The sequence below is a fragment of the Scyliorhinus canicula genome, chromosome 18, assembly GCF_902713615.1.
Source record: "Scyliorhinus canicula chromosome 18, sScyCan1.1, whole genome shotgun sequence".
NCBI classification, from domain to species: Eukaryota; Metazoa; Chordata; class Chondrichthyes; order Carcharhiniformes; family Scyliorhinidae; genus Scyliorhinus; species Scyliorhinus canicula.
The window spans coordinates 105,636,170-105,660,352 of NC_052163.1; the positions used below are offsets into that span (position 1 = coordinate 105,636,170).

Sequence of the window (24,183 nt, forward strand, 5' to 3'; positions counted from 1 at the left end):
GTTCTGGACCGAGCTTAATTGGATGGAACTGGCTGAAAGACCTAAAATTAGATTGGATGAAAATTTTCCAGAGTGGAAGCGGGCAGTTGAGTGGAATACTCCAAAAATACCCGGAGGTCTTCCAAGAAGGTTTGGGGGAAATCATAGGCGTTAAAGCAACTTTGCACGTGGACCCAGAAGCCTATCCGAAATTTTGTAAGGCCAGGGTGGTACCTTTTGCGTTAAGGAAGAAAGTAGAGGTCGAAATAGAAAGGTTAAGGCGCGACGGCATTATCAGACTAGTACAGTTCTCGGAATGGGCAGCGCCGGTGGTACCAATTTTGAAGCCAGATGGCTCGATACGTCTCTGTGGAGATTTCAAACAGACGGTAAACAAATACGCACTGCTGGACAAATACCCAATCGCGAAAATAGACGACCTATGCACCAAATTGGCAGGTGGGCTTTTGTTCACGAAACTGGACATGAGCCACGCCTACCTGCAGTTAAAATTGGACAAGGACTCCCAGAAGTTTGCTACGATCAACACCCTGAAGGGCCTTTTTCGTTATACTAGGCTACCTTTCGGAGTGTCATCAGCCTATATTCCAGCATACGATGGAAAATATTCTGCAGGGACTACCACAGGTGGCGATTTATTTGGACGATGTCTTAATCATGGGTAGGACGAACAGGGAACACTTAAGGAACCTGGAGGAAGTGCTCAGGCATTTTGCAAAGGCAGGCGTACGGCTTAAAAGAGAAAAATGTGTTTTTCTGGCTCTACAAGTGACGTACCTGGGATATAAAGTAGACGAGTCGGGCTTACACTCATTGGAAGACAGAGTAAGGGCAATAAAAGAAGCCCCAGCTTCCACCACGGTCCAGGAGCTACGATCATTTCTAGGGTTGGTAACCTATTATGGCAAATTTATTAAAAATAGGGCGTCCATCCTAGAACCCCTCCACCAGCTACTAAAAAGGGGCAAGAATGGAAATGGTCCGCCTGCAAAAACCGAGCATTTAGGGACATTAAGGAACAGCTGTCATCCGAAAATGTCTAGAGCATTATGACCCAAGGAAGGAGTTGGTGGTCACTTGTGATGCATCCCCTTAAAGGAGCCGTCTTAGCCCATAGAGGAAGGAATGGGGAAGAACGGCCAATAGCCTATGCTTCGAGGACCTTGACGATGGCTGAGAGGACGTACGCCCAAATCGAGAATGAAGGACTGCCAGTTATATTTGCAGTAAAAAAATTTCACCAGTATCTGTACGGGTGGAAATTCACCATAGTGACGGACCATGGCCGTTATTAGGGTTATTAAAAGAAGACAAGTCAATACCCCCGATCGCATCCGCTAGAATCCAACGCTGGCCGTTGCTCCTGGTGGCGTATAGATACGTTCTGGAGCACAGACCGGGAACGCGAGTAGCAAATGCAGATGCTTTGAGCAGACTTCACCTCCCGGACACCCCGCCGCTAATACCGAAAGTAGAGGAGACAGTAATGACTCTAAATTTTTTGGACACCCTACCAGTGGACTCACAACATATTCGGTTGTGGACGCAAAAAGACCCAGTTTTAGCCAAGGTGAAGCATTTATTGCTAACAGGGGAACTGGAAAGAACGGGGAGCCCCAGATGCACCCATACTGGAGCAGAAGGGACCAAATAACCGTTGAAGACGGTATCCTATTATGGGGAGCCTGGGTAATAGTCCAAGCTCAGGGCCGTCAGGCAATCTTAACCGAGTTACATAACAGACACCCAGGGGTGTCTAAAATGAAGATGCCAGCTCGAAGCTACGTTTGGTGGTCAGGATTGGACACCGACATAGCAGCCTTGGTACGTCGGTGCCAGGATTGCCAACTGGGGCAAAGAGTGCCACCAGCTGCGCCATTGCACCCGTGGGAATGGCCAGGCAGACCGTGGACCCGCCTGCATATTGACCACGCCAGCCCTTTCATGGGCTCAATGTTTTTGGTGATAGTGGACGCCCACTGCAAATCGTTGGACGTCCACCGGGTAAACACGGCAAGCACAGCATCGACAATCGAAAAGCTCAGGGCCTCGTTTGCAACACATGGACTTCCGGAGGTATTGGTGTCGGACAACGGAACGGCATTCACAAGTGGGGAATTTGGAAAATTCCTAAAAGAAAACGGAGTCCGCCACTTACCATCCAGAGGCCTGGCAGAGAGAGTGGTCCAGACACTAAAAGCGGGACTCAAGAAGCAGCCGGCTGCGTCAATGGACACAAAGCTCTCCCGCTGGCTTTGATTACAGGACCACACTGCATTCCACAACGGGCATACCGCCAGCTGAACTCTTAATGGGAAGGCGGGTGCGAACAAGACGGAGTCTCCTTTTCCCAAATTTAACGGGGAAAATGGAGAAACAACAGGAGGCCCAACGCAGGGGACATGATGATAGTCGGCAGCAGAGACTTTTCCAGGGGGCATTGGTTTGGGTCAAGAATTATGTGAATGGACCAACGTGGGTCAAAGGCACGGTAGAGTCCCAAACAGGGCCCATATCCTATGAAGTTTCGATAGGAGGTAAGGTGCTGAAGAAACACCTAGACCAAATAAGGGCAGCGGAACCACACCTGGAGGCAGGCGAAGCAGGACCGCCTCAAGCTGGGATAGCCCAGACGGAAAGGATACCCACACCCCAGCCCCGAGCAATTTCTCCAGACCCCGTCATCCAGTCGTCAGAGTCGGAGATGGACACTTTCGACGAGGAGGAGGAAGAACAACTTCCAAGGAGGTCGTCAAGAAAAAGACGGGCACCTATAAGGTACACCTCGCCCACGTCGGAGAACGACCCGGCGGACGACACAGGTGACAGAACCGGACATGAGGAGCAGGATGAAGCTCAGAGGAATGCCAGCTGGCAGGAATTCCTCGGACCTTGGTGGGGGGGGGGGTGTAATGACCTCCAATTAGCATTATTGGTTGGCCAATTGGAGTATGAGCTCCTTCAATGGTAGCTCATTGAGGGGGCCCATATAAGCACCTGTGTAGGCTTTGTGATCCAGTCTTAAGTTGACTGGAATGCTAGCAGCACTGTTGGAGCTGCTCTTGTATATAGTTATTGGCACTAAATATTGGTGTGGTGACGGGACTCCTGCCTCCTGCGGATTATTACCGAAGGGTAAGTTAAAATGTAGCCATTTTTCACTCCACTGCCTGAACTGTCTTCAGCTTTCATGGAGGAGTGACTGTTGGAGACCTCTGTTTGGGGGGTGGGGGGGGTCTGATGGGGGAGGGGTCACCCTACAGGGTGTTGAGGGGTAATCTGTTCCCATGGTGTGGGAGGAGGATGCCCCTACTTGTAAGCAAAAGGGGGGGTGGGATGCAGGATTGCGTTGTGGGAGGGAAGGGCGGCCTGCCACTGGACCTCGATATCTGGCTGCCTGCTCAAAATGGCAGCTCTATATCCGGATTCTGATGGAATCGCACAAGCTTTCCATGCATACATTTGTGTGGAAAGGGAGAGTGAATCGCACTTGGGCGCTGTTTCTTGTGCCAGCGGAGACCAGTCGGGAGTCTCCACGAACAGGACCTCCTAGTCTCCTGAACGGAGAATCTAGCCCCTTGTTTTGGCTTCTTATTGCCCTTACCTTAAATAGCTAGATACATTTGGATTAGGGAAAGGATATCTTCATGAAAAATAAACTTTAAACGTCTGTTATGACCAACCGAGGTAATTGAATCGAAAGGAGCCAGTTCATCCCTTCTTGCCTGCTTGTAACAATGCATATATTTAAGTATATCAACTTTCCTTTTTAAAGTTGCTATTAAATCCTCTTCTGCCAAACTTTTGGGAAGTATATTTCAGACTATAACTTTCTGGATTAAAAACATTCACTTTATCATCATCACCCACCTCCAGCACCCCAAACCCTGACCATTTTGTCAATATCTTAAATCTGTTCTTTCTGTCAACCATTCATAGAACATAGAACAGTACAGCACAGAAGAGGCCCTTCGGCCCTCTATGTTGTGCCGAGCAATGATCACCCTACTCAAACCCACGTATCCACCCTATACCCGTAACCCAACAACCCCCCTTTAACCTTACTTTTTAGGACACTACGGGCAATTTAGCATGGCCAATCCACCTAACCCGCACATCTTTGGACTGTGGGAGGAAACCAGAGCACCCGGAGGAAACCCACGCAGACACGGGAGGACGTGCAGACTCCACACAGACAGTGACCCAGCCGGGAATCGAACCTGGGACCCTGGAGCTGTGAAGCATTTATGCTAACCACCGTGCTGCCCCTTATTAAAAGCAGGACTGAACCATTGCTTTCATTTCAAAGTCCCATTGAATACACCAAGGTCAAGGGGAGCACAGGTTAGAAACAGTCTAAAAGTCACCCTATGTCATTTCGCACATACAAAATCAATCATTTTTTTTTACTTTTAAATTTAGAGTACCCAATTATTAGGTACTCAGAGAACGTCCTGCTCAGAGAAACAATTTCTCCCTATCTGCTCTATCATAACCCTTCATAATTTTGAACATCTTTATTAATTTGCCCTTTAATTTTCAAAAGTCCCTATTGTCTCTCTTAATCTTCATCCCTGTTTGCATTCTGGTAATTCTCATCTGCTCCACCTCCAAGGTCTGAACATCCACTTAAAATCCTTATTCGCTGCTCTTGGGAATTCCATCCACAACAGATTTATATCCCTGGAGCATCAAGGGTTTACAGCGAGAGTGATTAGTGAGGTGTGGAGCAGGGATTAGTGTTTTTTTCACAGTCCCAGGAGGTTGAATAGTTTGCCTGAGTCTGACCTCCAACCTCCACATCTGTACAAATCCTGGCTGATGAAGTGTGCTACCTTTGGGCTTCTGTGCTCTGGTGGGAATATTCACCCAGGTTTTGACTGATGATCACTGTCTAGCGGCAAAGATGGGACTTTATTGTGGACATCGTGTGATGTTAGAGTCTACATATGATGGTCCTTTGGCCAAATATGTTGCCTTCACTCACTGCCTATAGTCACATCGGAAAAATGAACAAAAACTACCAGAGAGCTATTGCCACCTTTATAAAAAATAAAATAAAAATAAATTCAGAGTACCCAATTATTTTTTTTTTCCAATGAAGGAACAATTTAGCATGGCCAATCGCCTACAATGCACATCTTTTTTGGGTTGTGGGGGTAAGACCCACATAGACAGGGGGAGAATGTGAAACTCCATGTGCACAGTGACCTGGGCTGAGATCGAACTCCGGTCCTTGGCGCCGTAAGGCAGCAGTGCGAACCACTGCACCACCGTGACGCCTATTGGCACCTGTTTTAACCATATTCCAGTATCTTGAGGGGAGTTGGTAAAATTATGTGGCAAATGTAGATTTTCCTGTGTCATTTTCAATTGGAGGTTCATATGCTAGTGTTCAATCGAGATCAATAAGGTTGTTCTGATACAAGGTTTATTAACTTGATTGATAGGAAGTTAACTACTTCTCATTTGTCTAGATCAATTTGTATATTGTTTTGATTTTAATCCTGTTGAACTTCATCTGCACCTATTTATTCAAATTATTGTCGTAGGAGAGTTGTTACTTGTATTTGTCAATGTTATCAAATTTTATTTCGCTTTCAAATGAACCGAGGTTCCATAAGTATTAATTATGTTTCTGGATGTAATCAAGTTTTAGCTCAATACCTAATTTCAATCAGATTGATTGAGTAATCACTTTGGAAAACTGGTGTTCTGTTGAGGAAAGTAACATTTCTTACTAGAACTTTCAATTGAGAATTGACTCAACTATTGTCTTGATTCAAATCAGAAAGCACTTCAGCAATAACTCAGGAGAAATGGATTAATTTAATTAATTGTATCAATGTTATTTGTTGAATTATTTTGTATTTCTGTTTGATAAGTATTTTGAATTAAATTAGCCTGAAAAGATTTGAGTTCATGCTTCATATTCTGCCATTTCCCAAGTGAATATTATTGTAGTACAAAACTATAATAATTCCACCACACTGGTTACTACAAGTAAGATTATTGTTAATCCTGGGAGTCATGCAAGGTAAAACAGGGAAAAGAAACAAATTACTTTTTTAAACCTCTGAAATTGTACAATTTAAGGAGAGAATATTAGAAAAAATAGTCCCTGCAGTAAAAGTCTGATGCAGCAACATAAAATCTTTATTCTGAAACAAACCTAGTTATGGATTCTGGATGCTAAACTTCATTTTTGCTATTTTTCTACTATGTAAGCTGTTGATATTCTGAATAATGTAACTTGATCAGTTACTTTTAACCTTCTTAAAATTTACACCATATGTTGAGTTGTTGAAATTACAACTGCAAAAAGTAGACAGTTTTACAAAATTATTAAGATTTTCCCCCAAAACTCTCCCCTCAGTTGTTGCGGTTACATATCGAAGCGTGTGCAATGGAATGAATTTAATATTCATATTTATTAGTATGGCCAATTCTGTTTAGCTCACTGGGCTAAATCGCTGGCTTTTAAAGCAGACCAAGCAGGCCAGCAGCACGGTTCGATTCCTGTACCAGCCTCCCCGGACAGGCGCCGGAATGTGGCGACTAGGGGCTTTTCACAGTAACTTCATTGAAGCCTACTCGTGACAATAAGCGATTTTCATTTCATTTCATTTCAATTCGCCTACATATTTAAATAATAAATAAATATATATTTATATATGTGGGTGGGTGAATATATTACAGATAGATATAGTATATGTGTTTACTAGGAAGGGACTTGAGGCAACTTTTTTTGCAGTCGCTGTGGCTCTTGATGTTTTTGAATTAGAACCCATAAGGCTGACAGCTGACTAGTGAATTTGACAGTGACATTAGATGTACTGTGCAGTCATACAAGGGAGACATTTTTTTATGCATCAGAGTAAATGTACTATATTTGCAATTTGTCAAAGAAAACCATGATGTTTAGTTTCTGGGAAGCACAGTTTATCAAGATGCTTCGGTATTCTTATGTTTGCTTCTGTTTTAAAAATCTCTTCTGTGTTTCCTTAATGTTTAACCTAACCATTTAACCATTTTAAATAAAGTAATTAAATTGTTAATATTTTGAATTTCTACTTGGAATTTATGTCAATGCTGACTGTTCTCCATTGTATTAGACAGCATATTGTCATTGGATTCTATAAATGGAGTCATCTTTGAAACTACTGAGTGGAAAAGCTGGAAAACGAGGATAAATTGACATGGGCAATGCTGAATACAAATGCCTATTTTCCACGAAGCATTTCAGTGATGAGCATAGAAGTTTCATCCTATTTACGTTGTGGTACTCCAAATTATAGTTCATGATTTTTTTTTGGTGGTTGATTGTAACTAGAACCACGAAGGGTATTCTACATTTTTATTTTACTCTTTTTGGTAAAGGCAGAGAGGATCATTGATCATCCTGAATGCCACACAGACATGCATTGGCTTTGGTAAACTTTGGCTGTTTTGAGATCATAAAATTGGTGCTTTCATGAAGACCCCAAATCTGAGGGTTCTTTTGTCCATGGTCAGTGGCACTTGTAACATTTCAAATACACCAATAATCTTTTCTTCAGCCCATGAACATTTGGCCCATAACTTCGACTACTGCTTTTGGCAATTCCTTATTACCATTGGGGAAAAAATATGATAGGGGAGGTGAATTATAATGCAAATATATACACATTCTAGTTTATATTGCACACTATTCAAGCATAATCATTCACATCTTCTGCTGAACAAAATATGGTGTACTTCTTCACTGATAATATTGATGGCAGTTGCATTATCAGGACAAGCAAAATTCAAATGAGCCTTCAGACTAATAAATTGTTCTGGACATCAAAGTAATCACCTTCCTGTTGCACAATCTTCTGCATTTGTTTTACCAACAATTTTAGAAGTATTACAATTACGTGTTCATACCCAACATATGTAAAGTATGCCAACAAATTTCATAAAGGTTATAGACATAGCAGCTAATGGTGGAAGAGTTGAGAAGATTTTGAAAAAAAATTAAAGGATCTTTTGAAGCTGAGTGGAAATGTAAAAAGGCAGTGCAAGTTTAGAAAGAGTTCTGGAGTACAAGAGTTTGATGGAATTCTCCTATCACAGATCATGTACATAATTAAGTTCACCCCCCCCCCCCCCCACACCCTGATTGGGCGCCCAGTGGCCTGTCAAGGGCCCTCTGTGGCAAGGGCTCTCCCCCCACTCCCTCTCACTGGGGTCTGTGGGATCCTCCATGGCTTCTGCTTTGGGGCCTGATGCAGTTCCATCACTGGCCACAGTTCCTGATGGTGCTGCTGGGACTGAAGAACTGCCAGCCATCTGACAGGCCAACAGTTCTTAGAGGCAAAATCTTAGCCTTTAAAGATGTGCGAACGACAGTGGCTAGAGGCTACCTGCCTGATTGATATCCTGTTGGGGATTCCCAAAAATGGCTGTTGTGGTATTGCTTCTGGCTGGTGGATGGGACCACTGTTATAGTCACTAAATTCATACCCTAGATGCTGAGGAGGTCGTGGATAGCACGTTCAGTGAGTTGGTCACACCGCAGATTAGGATTGGTGACGGAGACAGGGAATGGGTGACCAAAAGGCAGAGAAAGAGCAGGAAGGCAGTGCAGGTGTCCCCTGCGGTCATCTCCCTCCAAAACAGGTATACCGTTTTGGATACTGTTGGGGGAGATGACTCACCAGGGGAAGGCAGTAGTAGCCAGGCTCATGGCACCGTGGCGAGCTCTGCTGCACAGAAGGGCGGGAAAAAGACTGGCAGGGCTATAGTCATAGGGGATTCAATTGTAAGGGGAGTAGACAGGCGTTTCTGTGGTCGAAAACGAGACTCCCGAATGGTATGTTGCCTCCCGGGTGCTCGGGTCAGGGATGTCTCCGATCGGCTGCAGGACGTACTGAAGTGGGAGGGTGAACAGCCAGTTGTCGTGGTGTATATAGGCACCAACGATCTAGGTTTAAAAAAAAAAAAGGGAGGTCCTACAATCAGAATTTAGGGAGTTAGGAGATAGGTTTAAAAAGTAGGACCTCAAAGGTAGTAATCTCAGGATTGCTACCAGTGTCACGGGACAGAGTAGAAATTCAAGAATAGTCAGAATGAATACGTGGCTTGAGAGATGGTGCAGGAGGGAGGGGTTCAGATTTTTGGGACATTGGAACCGGTTCTGGGGGCGGTGGGACCATTACAAACCGGATGGTCTACACCTGGGCAGGACTGGAACCAATGTCCGAGGGGGTGCTTTTGCTAACACTGTTGGGGAGGTTTTAAAGTAATGTACAGTAAGAAGTCTTACAACACCAGGTTAAGTCAACAGGTTTGTTTCAAACACGAGCTTTCGGAGCACGGCTCCTTCTTCAGGTGAATCATTCACCTGAAGAAGGAGCCGTGCTCCGAAAGCTCGTGTTTGAAACAAACCTGTTGGACTTTAACCTGGTGTTGTAAGACTTCTTACTGTGCTCACCCCAGTCCAACGCCAGCATCTCCACATCATGGCTACCATTAAAGTAATGTGGCAGGGGGATGGGAACCAGATTAGGAAGTTAGAGGTCAGTAAAGAAGCAGCAACTAAAGCCAGTAAGGTATGAGACAATAAACTCAATGTGACTAAGGGAAGAGTAGACAGGGAAGAGATGATGAACGCAAAGGTGGTCTGAGGTGCATTTGTTTTAATGCGAGAAGTGTAGCAGGTAAGGCAGATGAACTTAGGGCTTGGATCAGTACCTGGGAATATGATGCTATTGGTATTACTGAGACTTGGTTGAGGGAAGGGCAGGACTAGCAACTGAATATCCCAGGGTATAGATGCTTCAGGAGGGATAGAGAGGGAGGTAGAAGGGGTGGAGGAGTTGTATTACTCATCAGAGATTATATCACAGCTGTGATTAAGGAGGGCATGATGGAGGATTCGAGCACTGAGGCAATATGGGTGGAGCTGAGAAATAGGAAGGGTGTAGTAACATTGTCGGGACTTTACTACAGGCCTCCCAAAAGCTAGCATGAAGTAGAGGTACAAATATGCAGACAGATTATAGAAAAATGTAGGAGCAATAGGGTGGTTGTGATGTGAGATTTTAACTTCCCCAACATTGAATGGGATTCGTGTAGTGTTGGAGGCGTAGATGGAGCAGAGTTTGTAAGGAGCATCCAGGAGAGTTTTTTAGAGCAGTATGTAAATAGTCCAACTCGGGAAGGGGCCATACTGGACCTGGTATTGGGGAAGGATCCCGGCCAGGTGGTTGATGTTTCAGTCGGTGATTACTTTGGGAATAGCGATCACAATTCCGTAAGTTTTAGAATACTCATGGACAAGGACAAGGGGGTCCGAAAGGAAGAGTACTAAATTGGGGAAAGGCAGAGTATAACAAAATTCGGCAGGAGCTAGGGAATGTGGATTGGGAGCAGCTGTTTAAGGGTAAATCCACATTTGAAATGTGGAAGTCTTTTAAGGAAAGTTTGATGAGAGTGCAGGACAGACATGTTCCTGTGAAAATGAGGGATAGAAATGGCAAGATTAGGGAACTATGGATGACGGGTGAAATTGTGAGACTAGCTAAGATGAAAAGGAAGCATACATAGGATCGAGGCAACTCAAAACTGATGAAGCTTTGGAGGAATATCGGGAAAGTAGGACGAATCTCAAACGCGCAATAAAGAGGGCTAAAAGGGGTCATGAAATATCTTTGGCTAACAGGGTTAAGGAAAATCCCAAAGCATTTTATTCATATATAAGGAGCAAGAGGGTAACTAGAGAAAGGATTGGCCCACTCAAAGACGAGAGGGAATTTATGCGTGGACTCAGAGGAAATGGGTGAGATTCTTAATTAGTACTTTGCATCGGTAGTCACAAAGGAGAGGGACAAGACGGATGGAGAGGCTAGGGATGGATGTTTAAATACACTCGGTCAAGTTGTCATACGGAAGGGGGAAGTTTTGGGTATTCTAAAAGACATTAAGGTGGACAAGTCCCCAGGACCGGATGGGATCTATCCCAGGTTACTGAGGGAAGCGAGGGTCGAAATAGCTGGGGCCTTAACAGATATCTTTGCAGCATCCTTGAGCACGGGTGAGGTCCCGGAGGACTGGAGAATTGCTAATGTTGTCCCTTTGTTTAAGAAGGGTAGCGGGGATAATCCAGGGAATTATAGACCTGTGAGCTTGACGTCAGTGGTAGGCAACTGTTGGAGAAGATACTGAGGGATAGGATCTATTCACATCTGGAAGAAAATAGACTTATCAGTGATAGGCAGCATGGTTTTGTGCAGGGAAGGTCATGTCTTACAAACCTAATAGAATTCTTTGAGGAAGTGACAAAGTTAATTGATGAGGGAAGGGATGTCGTATACATGGACTTTAGTAAGGCGTCTGATAAGGTTTCCCATGGCAGGTTGATGGAAAAAGTGAAGTCATATGGGGTTCAGGGTGTACTAGCTAGATGGATAAAGAACTGGCTGGGCAACAGGAGACAGAGTAGTGGTGGAAGGGAGTGTCTCAAAATGGAGAAGGGTGACTAGTGGTGTTCCACAGGGATCCGTGCTCGGACCACTGTTGTTTGTGATCTACATAAGTGACCTGGAGGAAGGTATAGGTGGTCTGATTAGCAAGTTTGCAGATGATACTAAGATTGGTGGAGTTGCAGATAGCGAGGAGGGACTGTCAGAAATACAACAAAATATAGATAGATTGGAGAGTTGGGCAGAGAAATGGCAGATGGAGTTCAATCCAGGCAAATGCGAGGTGATGCATTTTGGAAGATCAAATTCAAGAGCGGACTATATGGTCAATGGAAGGGTCTTGGGAAAATTGATGTGCAGACAAATCTGGGAGTTCAGGGTCCATTGTACCCTAAAGGTGGCAACGCAGGTCGATAGTGGTCAAGAAGGCATACAGCATGCTTGCCTTCATCGGACGGGGTATTGAGTACAAGAGTTGGCAGGTCATGTTACAGTTGTATAGGACTTTGGTTCGGCCACATTTGGAATACTGCATGCAGTTCTGGTCGCCACATTACCATAAGGATGTGGATGCCTTGGAGAGGGTGCAGAGGAGGTTCACCAGGATGTTGCCTGGTATGGAGGGTGCTAGCTATGAAGAAAGGTTGAGTAGATTAGGATTGTTTTCGTTGGAAAGACGGAGGTTGACGGGGGACCTGATTGAGGTCTACAAAATTATGAGAGGTATGGACAGGGTGGACAGCAACAGGCTTTTCCCAAGAGTGGGGGTTACAAGGGGGCACGATTTCAAGGTGAGAGGGGGAAATTTTAAGGGAGATGTGCATGGAAAGTTTTTTACGCAGAGGGTGGTGGGTGCCTGGAACGCTTTACCAGCGGAGGTGGTAGAGGCTGGCACGATAGCATCATTTAAGAAGCATCTAGACAGGTATATGAATGGGCGGGAACAGAGGGAAGTAGACCTTGGAAAATAGGCAACAGGTTTAGATAAAGGATCTGGATCGGCGCAGGCTGGGAGGGCCGAAGGGCCTGTTCCTGTGCTGTAATTTTCTTTGTCTTTGTTCTTAGGTGTACATATTTTATTGGATTTTTGTTAATGTTTTCATTGGTTTTCACAGTTTTTATGTTTCACATTTCAGTTCGTAAGTTAAATTACAAGTCGCATAACTGCACCCTACTACATTGCAAAACAACCAAGGAAAGATTAAAATTACAAAAGAAAAAAAAAAGAGAAAAAAGAAAATGAAACAAACAAAGATCATTTCTATGTTCACTTGTCTCTCCCCCCACCCCGCTGTGTGGCCCGAACGTGTATTAACCAGTGTGTTCTTGTTGTTCACTTTAGTTTTCCATGTGTCCTCTGGCCTGTCCCGTGCGGCTTTGTCTCTTGTCCCTCACATTCTTTTTTTGTGGGCCTTCAACCCCCCTCCCCTTTTCCTTTAGGTTCTGTGGCTCATCCGTGTCTTCCTCCCCCCTTGCTCTATTGGTTGCTGGCTATGAATTAGTTGTGGAATAAGTTGGTGAACCGGCTTCCACGTCCTGTGGAAACCCTCTTCCAACCCCCAGATGGCAAATTTACATTCTCCAGTTGGCGGAATATGCAGTTTGGACAGCCAGTCTACAGGTTTGGGTGGTGCTGCCAATCGCCAACTGAGCAGGATTATTTGGCGGGCAATTAGGGAGGCAAAGGCTAGGGTGTCAGCCCCACTCCTCAAAGTATTCTAATTGCTTTTGGGCATGGTTCCACCCTCAGAATCTTGGATATTGCCTTAAAGAATGCTGTCCAGAACCCATCAAGTCTGGGCAGGCCAGAAATGTGGGTGTGGTTGGCTGGGCCTCCCTGGCACCGTTCAGATTTGTCCTCCACCTCTAGGAAGAACCTGCTCATTTGGGTTCTAGTTAGGTGCGTTCCGTGTGCCAACTTTTTTCTGCATAAGGTCAGCCCAGCGCATGTGGAGGTGGAGTTCGCCCTGTGTAGTGCTTAGAGTCCAAAGGTGTGCAGGTTAGGTGGATTGGCCATGGTAAATTGCCCTTAGTGTCCAGAATTGCCTTTAGTGTTGGGTGTGGTTTCTGGGTTATAGGGATAGGGTGGAGATGTGGGCCTGGGTTGGGTGCTCTTTCCAAGAGTCAGTGCAGACTCGATGGGCCGAATGGCCTCCTTCTGTACTGTAGATTCTATGCCGGAGGTACCCCCTCCCCCCACTTATTTCTGTGCCTAGTTCTTCTTCCCATTTTTCCTTTGTCTCATCCAGGGGGGAAGCGTACCTCCCCCAACCTGCCACCTGTACAGGACCCCACAGTTCCTCCTTCCTAGGCCGCCCACATCCAACAGGGGTTCCTGAACTAGCGGTTGCCTGGTATTTGCGGGTATGTTGCTGTTTCTCTGCAGAGGAGGGTTTTTGAGCTGTATGTGTCTCAGTTCATTTCCTTTTTGGTAGTTGTAACCTCACTGCAAGTTCCTCCAGAGTCACCATTCTTTCGTCTGTGTACATGTCTCTACCTGTAAGTGTCCCTCATCCTGTCTCCATCCTTTTGAAGGTGGCATTCATTGTTACGGGCATAAAGCTGTGTTTGTTACAGATGGGAGCCACAGTGGACATTTCGGTTAGCCAAAGTGTTGTCTCATCTATTATCATGTTCGGAGCGTGGCTACTACCACTGGGCTTCTTAAGTACTTGGTCGGAGGGGATGGGAGTGCGGTTGTGACGAGGGCTCGAAGGGATATCCCTGTGCAGAAAACTCTCCTCCATCCTCACCAATTTCCGCTCCTGGTTTTGATTAGTAATTTTGATGTAATTCTATGAGCAGTGAAAGAAAATTTGAATTTTGAATTAGTCATCGATATTTTTGATTGTCTAGTGGTAGCCACACTCATGGGAGCATGGATCAGAGTTCAAGGTGCAGCATTGTAACCTGGATTTTCTGACTTGTCATTCTGAGAGCGTGTGTGATCCCTGAATTATTCTGAATGTTTACTGCAGTGACTTAAGTGAAAAGGTAATTATAATAAAATTGTTTTTCTTCTTTTTCAGTTAAGAAGCACAACTTGATGGACCGCAAGGTAAGTTTCTTTTCCAAATTCCTCTAGGAGAAATGTTATAAATGTCATCTTTACTATATTTCAGATCTCAAGATTTAAAAGATAATTCACCAATCGAACATTTGATTTAACAAGCTTGTGGAGATGACAATGCTAGCATTAGATACTCTCTTTATAATTTTCTAGTATATTGTCAACAAATGGAATTACTGGGATATTCTTATGTATGTTAAAGATACAGTTCACTGAAAACAATTGGATAGGAGAAATTTGTTTTGTACATGTGGTGATTGTCTCTTTAAGAGCAATGTAGAGCAAGGGGCACATGGCCTGTGTAGCTCTATTGCTCTGTTTAAACTTTATGTTGACCTCTGGAAGCAATCTGCATTGAGTAGCATTGTTGTTCACACCACAGTCTAACCTATCCCTCAATATATCATTTAGGGTGGCTCCAAAATCACAATTAATCTGATAATTCAGTTTAGCAATGTAAATCATAATTGATTCCGCTGGGATTCCCACCCTCAAAATAAATTTGAACCTCTGGAGTATGACTGATGGGTTAAGATTGCGTTTGAGCCTTCACTAAATCCACAAGCTTATTAAATGATTAGGAGTTGGGTGTGCTTGGGGCTGTAAGACTGTGAATAAGGTTATAGGTCTGTGTTCCACAAACGCTTAGAATTGCTTTGTGTTTCACCTCCTCCTCTATTTTTTGCTTGGAAATAATACCCAAGCGCAACATATTGTGTCTACTCCTCAGTGGAGGAGTCAAATGGTCTAATTGCCCAAAGAGAGCCATCTGGTGAGTCCTTTTTTCAGACTTTGATTAAAACAGGATTTTAGGCCAGAGGCAGTGTAAAGGATAATTTTCCTTGTTGCCAGATGTAAAGATGCACTTTCACAGATTTCATTAATGAATCCAAAAAGATTATTAGTAAGAATTGTTCAGCAGCCGCATTACTGTAGCTAGCTCCCAAAATATCTCTTGACTAAGAGCCTCTCTCACCATGGGGGGATTCCACACTCTGATTGGTCACACAGGCCATGCAACCCTGACTCTGCTGTGTTGCCTGGACAATCACCACAGTGCACCAAATATAAATTGTACCTGAGATTAATGACAAAAACTACTGCTGCCATTTTGCATATAATTCATATGACGAGCACAGGATATGGCATTCAATTTTTTCTTTAAATGCTGTTTTTTCTCCCTCTTCTGTACTTGCCAACACATGACGGTATGGGTCCAAATGTGTTGAAAACTATTTGGGACCTTTTCTTTTACGTGCTGACTTTTCTTAATCAGCATTATCAAAGGCATTATCCAGAGCATCACAATCATACTTAATTCAAAATCCATGTTGTGCTTTCCATCCAAGATTATTAAACCATAAAATGTTTCAGCAAGGGTAGATTTGTGTCGACACTTTAAAAAAAAAACCTTCAATTGTACTGGTTATATTTATATTAAAAGAAACATTTGAGATGAAGGAACAGCTACACAGCAAACAAAAATCACAATTTATAGCATGAGACTTGAGGCACAAAGTAGGTTTTCAAAAGCCAGAGAGCTGGAACAACAAGTAGATTTACAAGGAGAACCCCAGAAAACTGGGGCAAAGATATCATGCTTGAATGAAAGGGAGTTTGGAAAGTAAGATGCAGAGCCAGGGCTAGGGTAGAATCGATTGTTTAATCAGAATATTTACCCAGTTTAAATTTTTAAAAAAAGAACTGTGAACAGTGTAAATATGAATTGCTGCAGAGAGATTTGAACAGTACCAGAAATACATATCTCGAGGTGTATTCTCCATTGATTGCTGCGGTAGCGGGTTTCCCAATCTGGCGGAGAATGGAGCATTGGCTAAAGATCAGATCGGCGCCAATCCTGTTTTGCTGCTCCAGTCCTTCACCGCTGGTGGCAGCGAGCTACACTCCCTGTGCCAGTGGCACCATGCAAATAGGTCATTTGCAACTGATCAATGGGCTGGAAGCCCAATTTTCCACCCCCTGAGATGCTCCAGACCTCTCAGCCAGGATTCACGTGGGTGTGAATTTGTTCAAGTACTTTCAAGTGTGGCCCTGATGCGATGGACTCCATAGTGGGTCAAGGCGGTATTACGATCCTGGACCAGACCCCAATAGTTGCTAGGATACTGGACAGAAACCCCAATCTTTTGTTTAAATTTGTAAGTCTGAGGAAAGAATGCTACGCTACAGGAATTTTACACAAAATAGGGAGATGGTATATTAAAACAAACTTTGTCACTAATACAGTATTAATAATCTTCAACATTACACAAGAATATAGCTTATCATTACCCCTTAAACAATGCTAATCAATACAGTGACACAATAACACTTAACTGCTATCTTTAGTTCCACTCAAACAACAAAACCACCACAAGTCATAATCCATTTTTAAATACAGTTAGCAGACTCAACAATACTTTCTGTAAAGAGATGTTCTGGACACTCTACTTTGAGAAAGAGAGATATTTTGAGACTGCTTGACACTCTGACTAATGCAGAATCTCTGGCTGCATTCCTAAAATAAATCAAAAATCTCTCTCCCTGAGACAGGACCTCAAACTTCTCAAAAATCTATTTTCAGCAGGAGCCACCCAGTGTGCTCTACTTCCCCACTACATGCCGTGTCCTGGGTTTGGGGCTGCCGCCTCGCCTCGCCTCGTGTTGAGCCCCTTCCCTCGCCGCTCACTTTGGGCTCGATACCTCCGCTCCGGCCGCCGGACACTCTCGCGGGGCTCCTCCCCGGCTCCAAACAGGCCCAACCGTCACCTGTCCCTCAGGCCTCAAAGTCCAAAGAAATTCGGGATAAAAAAATAACAGGGAAACCCCCGAAATGACCGAAATAGCGCAGTCCGGCGGGAGCGTCTTCTTGACGTGGCCACTCCGTTCGCGAGCGCCACCGGAAGTCAACCATCTGGCTGTGTTCAGAAACATTCTCGGATCACCTTCCAGGCAAAAACTAACACCTAACTTCCTCAACCCAGGCTCATCTCATTAACTACATCATCTCACTAAGCTGAATACAATGGGCGCAATTTAAATGGAAAAGTTTCTAAGTGTCATTTGTGGCAGGTTTTGCTGGGAGCTCCCCTCCACGGGGCACGGGGCAGCAGGGTAGCATGGTGGTTAGCATAAATGCTTCACAGCTCCAGGGTCCCAGGTTCGATTCCCGGCTGGGTCACTGTCTGTGTGGAGTCTGCACGTCCTCCCCCTGTGTGCGTGGGTTTCCTCCGGGTGCTCCGGTTTCCTCCCACAGTCCAAAGATGTGCGGGTTAGGTGGATTGGCTATGCTAAATTGCCCGTAGTGTCCTAATAAAAATTAAGGTTAAGGGGGGGGTTGTTGGGTTATGGGTATAGGGTGGATGCGTGGGATTGAGTAGGGTGATCATGGCTCGGCACAACATTGAGGGCCGAAGGGCCTGTTCTGTGCTGTACTGTTCTATGTTCTATGTTCTATGATCGAATGACATTTAGTCAATGTTTGGGGCCCTGTGGAATTTCTCGCCGGTTTAGCCCACACTTAGAATTTTTTCATCACTGGGGAGCTGAACTCCGAGATTGGGCTGCTATTTTGAAAGGGTGCCCCGACCTCTAAGTGAGCTCCGTGGGTCCCCCACACCCGCTACCCATGGGCAATGTCACCCCCTCCACCCCCGTGAGGACAGCCCACTTTGGGTCCCTGGGCCCCTTTTCTCCCCCCCCCCCCCCCTCTTCCAGGGCCCCCACCTGTCAACCTCTGAGGCTCTTCTTACCTGCTGCACACCCCCAACACCCTTCATGCCCCACCCTCCTTTCAAAGGAATGGCCCCTCTCTGGCCTTGGTCCTTGGCTGGCACCCAGGCACCCTTCCACTGCCACCTTGAAACCCTGGCAGTGCTCCTGCCAGCTTAGCAGAGCCATCTAGGCACCTTGGAAGCGGCTGTGCCAAGGTGCCCGTGTTCCAGGGGAGGGCCAGAGGGCCACCCTGCCCTATCACTGGCCACCTAGGGGCAAATGATGGCCTGGGAGACCCCCCCCCCCCCCCCCGCCGTTACCGTTTTGCCTGGTCCATGTTTGTGTGCACCAGGACTGAATGGTGCATGGCTGTGGCCTCCCTGGGAGGCTGGTAGATACCGGCTAAGTAGGTTTAAGGCTTACTACATGAGCGCAGTTTGGTCCTGCCCATTATGAGTTGGTTCCTGATCCCAACGCCTCGTGGTACGTAGGTAGTTCATGTGAGGCATGTGGCTTTTGGGCTTTGGGAAGCCCATGGGAGGCTTCATCCGGCATCTACCGACCACGCTGCCTCCCATTGGGGCACAATGGGGCTGGTTTAGCTCACTGGCTTTTAAATCGCTGGCTTTTAAAGCAGACCAAGCAGGCCAGCAGCACGGTTCGATTCCCGTACCAGCCTCCCCGGACAGGCGCCGGAATGTGGGACTAGGGGCTTTTCACAGTAACTTCATTGAAGCCTACTCGTGACAATAAGCAATTTTCATTTCATTTCAATATGGCCGGTAGATTGCTCCCCATGATTCTAATTCTCTACTTCGCAGGGAAACCTTATTAGATATAGATATAGAACAGTACAGCACAGAACAGGCCCTTCGGCCCTCGATGTTGTGCCGAACAATGATCACCCTACTCAAACCCACGTATCCACCCTATACCCGTAACCCAACAACCCCCCCCCCCCCCCCCTTAACCTTCCTTTTTAGGACACTACGGGCAATTTAGCATCGCCAATCCACCTAACCCGCACATCTTTGGACTGTGGGAGGAAACCGGAGGAAACCCACGCACACACGGGGAGGACGTGCAGACTCCGCACAGACAGTGACCCAGCCGGGAACCGAACCTGGAACCCTGGAGCTGTGAAGCATTTATGCTAACCACCATGCTACCGTGCTATGTGATAAAAGTCCATGAACCGAAACTTTTGCGATACTTTAATTGCACCTCTAGCTCCAAAGAATCAAGGTGTCTTTTAAACCAGGATTTTTAAAACCCAACACCAGGAGTTATATACTAATCCAGACTTTTAATCCTCACTGCACCAAATACTTAAAATATATCTGAAATCCCCACATTCGTCACAGGGGTCAGTGCATAACAGAGGTCCCCCAAAGTCCCTTGGAAGGCCCCCTCCACCCCCACAATGCAAATCCTGCCTCCCCCATCAGAGACCTCTGCCTGAAAGCTGAAGAGCAGTCCAGGCAGTAGAGTGAAAAATCATTGCATTTTCACTGACACTTTCCTAACATCTGATGCCTCAGTCAAAAGTGTTTAAAGGAGCAGCTGTTACCAGAGGCTTCCTCCAAGGCCAAGTACATAAATTTACATGGAAAAGGAGAGGAAACCGTCCGGTGCTGCTCCTAGCGCCTGCGGAGACCAGTCGTGAGTCTCAGTTGGTGGGAGAACGATTCCAGAACGGAAAATCCAGCCCCAGTTGTGTTGTTATCTATAGAGAACAACCTTTGTGAGCGTTCAAGAACCGGAGGGGGATCACCTGTGCTGCACCCCCTCACCGTCCATGAGCAGAGGACTCTAGACCTCGCTGGGTAGCGCCATGCCAGGTCGGAGGCGCAGGAAGTGAGACTCCCCTGCCTGGCTACACCCCTCAGCCGGTCACCTTCTACCCCCCCCACACTGCACCCCCTACCACTGCCCCCAAGTCCCCCCCCCGCTTTCAACCCATCCCGTGACATAACCCCCCCGACATGCACCCACTCACAATGCCCACACCCAACTCCGGGTGTCTAACGATACAAACCTCATTGTCGTCAGCAGGGCCAGGAGCCGATCATCCAGGGACGTTGTGGAGAAGCCCCTGCCATCCAGATGCAAGCACATCCCCCCCCCCCCCCACGGACGCATGGCAGAGGGGGCAAGGAAGACTGACAGGGGGGCCCTCCCCTGAGGCCGTGGCACTGGAGAGGGACGCACAGACACGACAGGGACGAAGAGACGACAGACGAGGGGAGGGCCGCAAGCCGGGACAGTGACGGAGAGAGGACTAGGACTGTGGACAGTGATGCACGGAGGACGGCCAGTCGATGCATATACCGGACACGGCACCTAATGTGGGCCGCGGACTAGTAGCGCCGGTCCAAAGATCGACCCAGGAGCCCCCAGACCTGGGGACAGATGATGAGCTCGAGTTTGCGGCACTGCTGTCACCCACTATGTCCACCATCGCAGATACACTCACCTCGGTTGGGCACATAAGTGATGAGGCTTCGGGCTCACTTACTGGTGGGCACCACACAGCTGATCCGGTACAGCAGGTGGAGGTAGGAGCAGCCGAGGGGCTGGACAGTCGGAGGGAAGCCCAGGCCCAGCACACAGCTGCCGCCCAGACAGTTCCCAGATTCCTGGACTTACTAGACCCACCCACAGACCAGATGCATTTGGAAACCCTGGGAGTGGACAAGGGATGACGGCCGCCTTCCAGCATCTGCAAACGCAGTTGGAGGAGTCCATCCGCATCCAGGAGCAGGGACTGGTGCCGGTCATGGCTGTAACCCAGGCCGACACCGCACGGGTGGCGTCCAAGGTGGAGGCAATGGGTGCAACGGTTTCGGCCATGGGTCAGTTTCTGCAAGGCGTGGGGCTTGATGTGCACACATCATCCATGGCCCTGGACAGGGCTGCCCTCTCACAGGCAGCCATGCGCCAGAGCCAGCTGGACATTGCCGCCATGCTCCGGGGTCTAGCCCAGTCTCAGCAGGCCATCGCTGAGAGCATCGGCGGCCTTGGCCACGTGCTGGGTGGCGTCGCAGAATCGCTGCGGGAGGTTGCCCAATGCCTCGCAGAGGGATTGCACACTCCCCGAGCTCCATCGCTGGGAACATTCAGACCCTGGTTGATTCCACAGCGGGCCTCCAGGATTGGCAGTGCCAGGTGTCGGTGATGACATGGCGCATGTCTCCGTGGGCACCACTATCCCAGTGAGGCCTGGGGCCACCGGGCTCCCAGAGGGAAGAGAAGGTTCTGGTGGCCGTCCCGGTGACTCCAGCAACGGAGGTCCCGGAACATTTGGACTCCCCCCCCCCCCCCGTTCCGTCCCTGGTGGGCAGCGGGCAGGGTGGCACCGCGCTATCCAGCATGCCCACGAAGCAGCTTGGCCCATCCAAGCCGGGTCACCCAGGAAACAAGCGCTGAAGTGGACTAACGTCGCAGGGCAGGAGTCTCAGCAGTCCGCCTCCACTCCTGCTGTACCGTCTGGGGAAACACCAAGATGTAGTGGTAGGGCCCGTAAGGTCAGAAGTTAGGCACTTAGTAAGTTGGCACTGTGCAGGGCACAGCTTAGTTGTAGGGGCTAGGGCACTTGTATTTGAATGTCATGATTAAACTCACTGTAACACCAAACCTAGGTGCCTCTGTGCTATGTCGGGTGCCTGAGGGGTCGTGTGGGGGACCGAGGACACTGGGGGTCGCAGTTTCCGTGCAACGGTGAGGCAGGGTGTGTGTTCGCCATGCCCCCCTCCCCCGCCAAACACCCCGTCACCTTCTGCACACCAACGGCGGATGCCCCACATGGCCATGTGGTGGGTTGTCCATGACACATACAGGGACCACCGAGATGGAGGGTGTAAGCTGTGGCCATGAGTCAGACATTGTCTTGCGACCGGAGCTCCACAGGTCATCGCAGAGCAGGTTGTCATCATCCAACATGGCACTGATCACACCCGCTGACACAAGCAACTGTGTTAAAACATTCCCAATGTGCTGCAGGTGGAAGGTGCTGTGAAAGTGGCGGTGTGGGCGGTAGGGTTGTGTTCGCTCGCCCAGCCGGAGTCGTCGTGTAGCCCTCCCGGCCATATCCCACCCCCAGGTAGTGTCTATGCACCCCCCCCCCCCCAAATCCTCCTCCTCCTCATGTTCAGAGGCGTCGCCCTCACCGGCCTCCCCATGTGCATCCTCCTCCAGGACCTCGACCATCTGCTGGGCAATGTTGTGCAAGACGCAGCAGACCACAACTATGCGCCCGACCCTGTCGGGGTGGTACCTGAATGTTCATAGTTGCCCTTTCTGTTCAGGAAATCATCCCTATCGTCCGAGGGTGGACGCATACCGATGTGCACCCCATCAAACACCCCCTGGACCATCGGCACCCCAGCCATGGAGGTGAATCCCGCTGCCCGGTTAGCCTGGTGTGCGCGGTCCTCTGGAAAATGAATGTATCTGTCCGCGATGTCATACAGGGCGTCGATGACGGCCCGGATGCACCGGTGCACCGATGCCTGCGAGATTCCCCACTCAATGTCTGGAGGGACCCCATTGCGAAGAAATTAAGGGCAACCGTCATTCTGACGACCACCGGGATATCATGTCCTCCCCCCGTTCCACATGGTGCCAGGTGTGCCATTGAGATGGCATATATGTTGCCACAGTCTCCCGACTCAATCGGAGTCTCCTCCTGCATGCCGCATCCGGAAGCTCCTGGAACGACATGCTGTCCCGATACACTCGAGGCCGCATGGGGCTCCTCCAGCGCCAAGGAACCACCTGCTCTTGCTCCTCCCCCTGCGCCCCATCAGGATCAGCGTCCTCCGCATGCCCGACAATGTGGTGGTCATTGTCACCCTCCACCTCCTCATGCATCTGTCGGGCGGGAGGGCCTGCGGCATGAGCGACGAGCACGGGGCCCTCTGCAGCCAGTTCCTCTGCTGCAGCCACTGCTGCAGCAGCTGCTCTGAGCCGCCTTCGCCGGCGGTGAAGAATGGCTACCTGCAGGCCAGCGCTCCCGCCACGGTGGCAAACATTTCTGGATGGTGCGCGAACATAACAACCTACACGGATGGGGGGGGGGGGGGGGGGTTGGAGGGAGAGACGACAACAACATGTTAAACAATGGCGCTTTGACACCTCGACAGCCAGGGCCCATGGGATACATGGGTGCCCTGGCTGCCCTGTGCCGCTGCAGGACACACATGCAACCTTCGCCCCTGCCCACAGTCTCCATCCACTGCGCACTTAACCCTGTCCCTCCTCATTGAGGCGCCACTTGCCTCAGGCCATCAGCGTGACCTGCACTTGGAAGCATGTCTTCGCCACCGTACTGGCTGGCAGGTCGCTCCCGCGGGTAACCGTGTCCAACCTCACACCCCCCACAACAGCACGGCGGCATAATTTCCTCCACCCTCTCCTCCTACCTCCACCCCCTCCTCCTACCTCCACCCACTCCTACCTCCAGCCCCCTCCTCCAACCCCCATCCCACCCCGGGTATTGTGGCATCTCCTCCAAAACCCAACCTCCCCCCGGGCACTGTGGCATCCTACTCCAAGGGCCCTTTCATCCCACCCCCAGCACCGGCCGTGGACGCACCTCCTGCTGCCGATGGTGAGGCCGGCCACTCACCTCCTTCTTCCACATCTATTTATTTACCAGGTGTGAATGGCGACGGCGTGACCTGGGCTCACGCTGTTGGGACTTTGGTCCATCTGGGCCGCTGAATAGCGGGTGGCCCGGAGAATCGCCGTACTTGGTACCTCGGGCGATTCTCCGGCAGGCGCGGCGCCGACCTCTGTGAAGCTGTTTTCGTCGTCTGGGAGAATTGCAGAACGGCGTCGGACTGACGCCGCGGGAAAAAATGGCCCGCACGGGCGATTCTCCCATACAGCACGGCATGGGGAGGAATCACGCCCAGAATGTCCGACATTAGATGTGAAACTGTGACCTGG

At 48.2% G+C, this 24,183-nt stretch overlaps 1 protein-coding gene across 14 annotated transcripts in view; it reads left to right on the top strand.

The window, feature by feature from the left end:
• The window catches only part of LOC119953729 (protein unc-13 homolog A), a 482,106-nt gene that overhangs the window by 112,026 nt on the left and 345,897 nt on the right, over positions 1-24,183 (top strand). For all 14 annotated transcript variants that reach the window (XM_038778280.1, XM_038778279.1, XM_038778281.1 and 11 more), the window contains exon 2: positions 14,482-14,505. In XM_038778280.1, the coding sequence (XP_038634208.1) occupies positions 14,482-14,505 (24 nt within the window). The remainder of the gene's footprint in view (positions 1-14,481; positions 14,506-24,183) is intronic.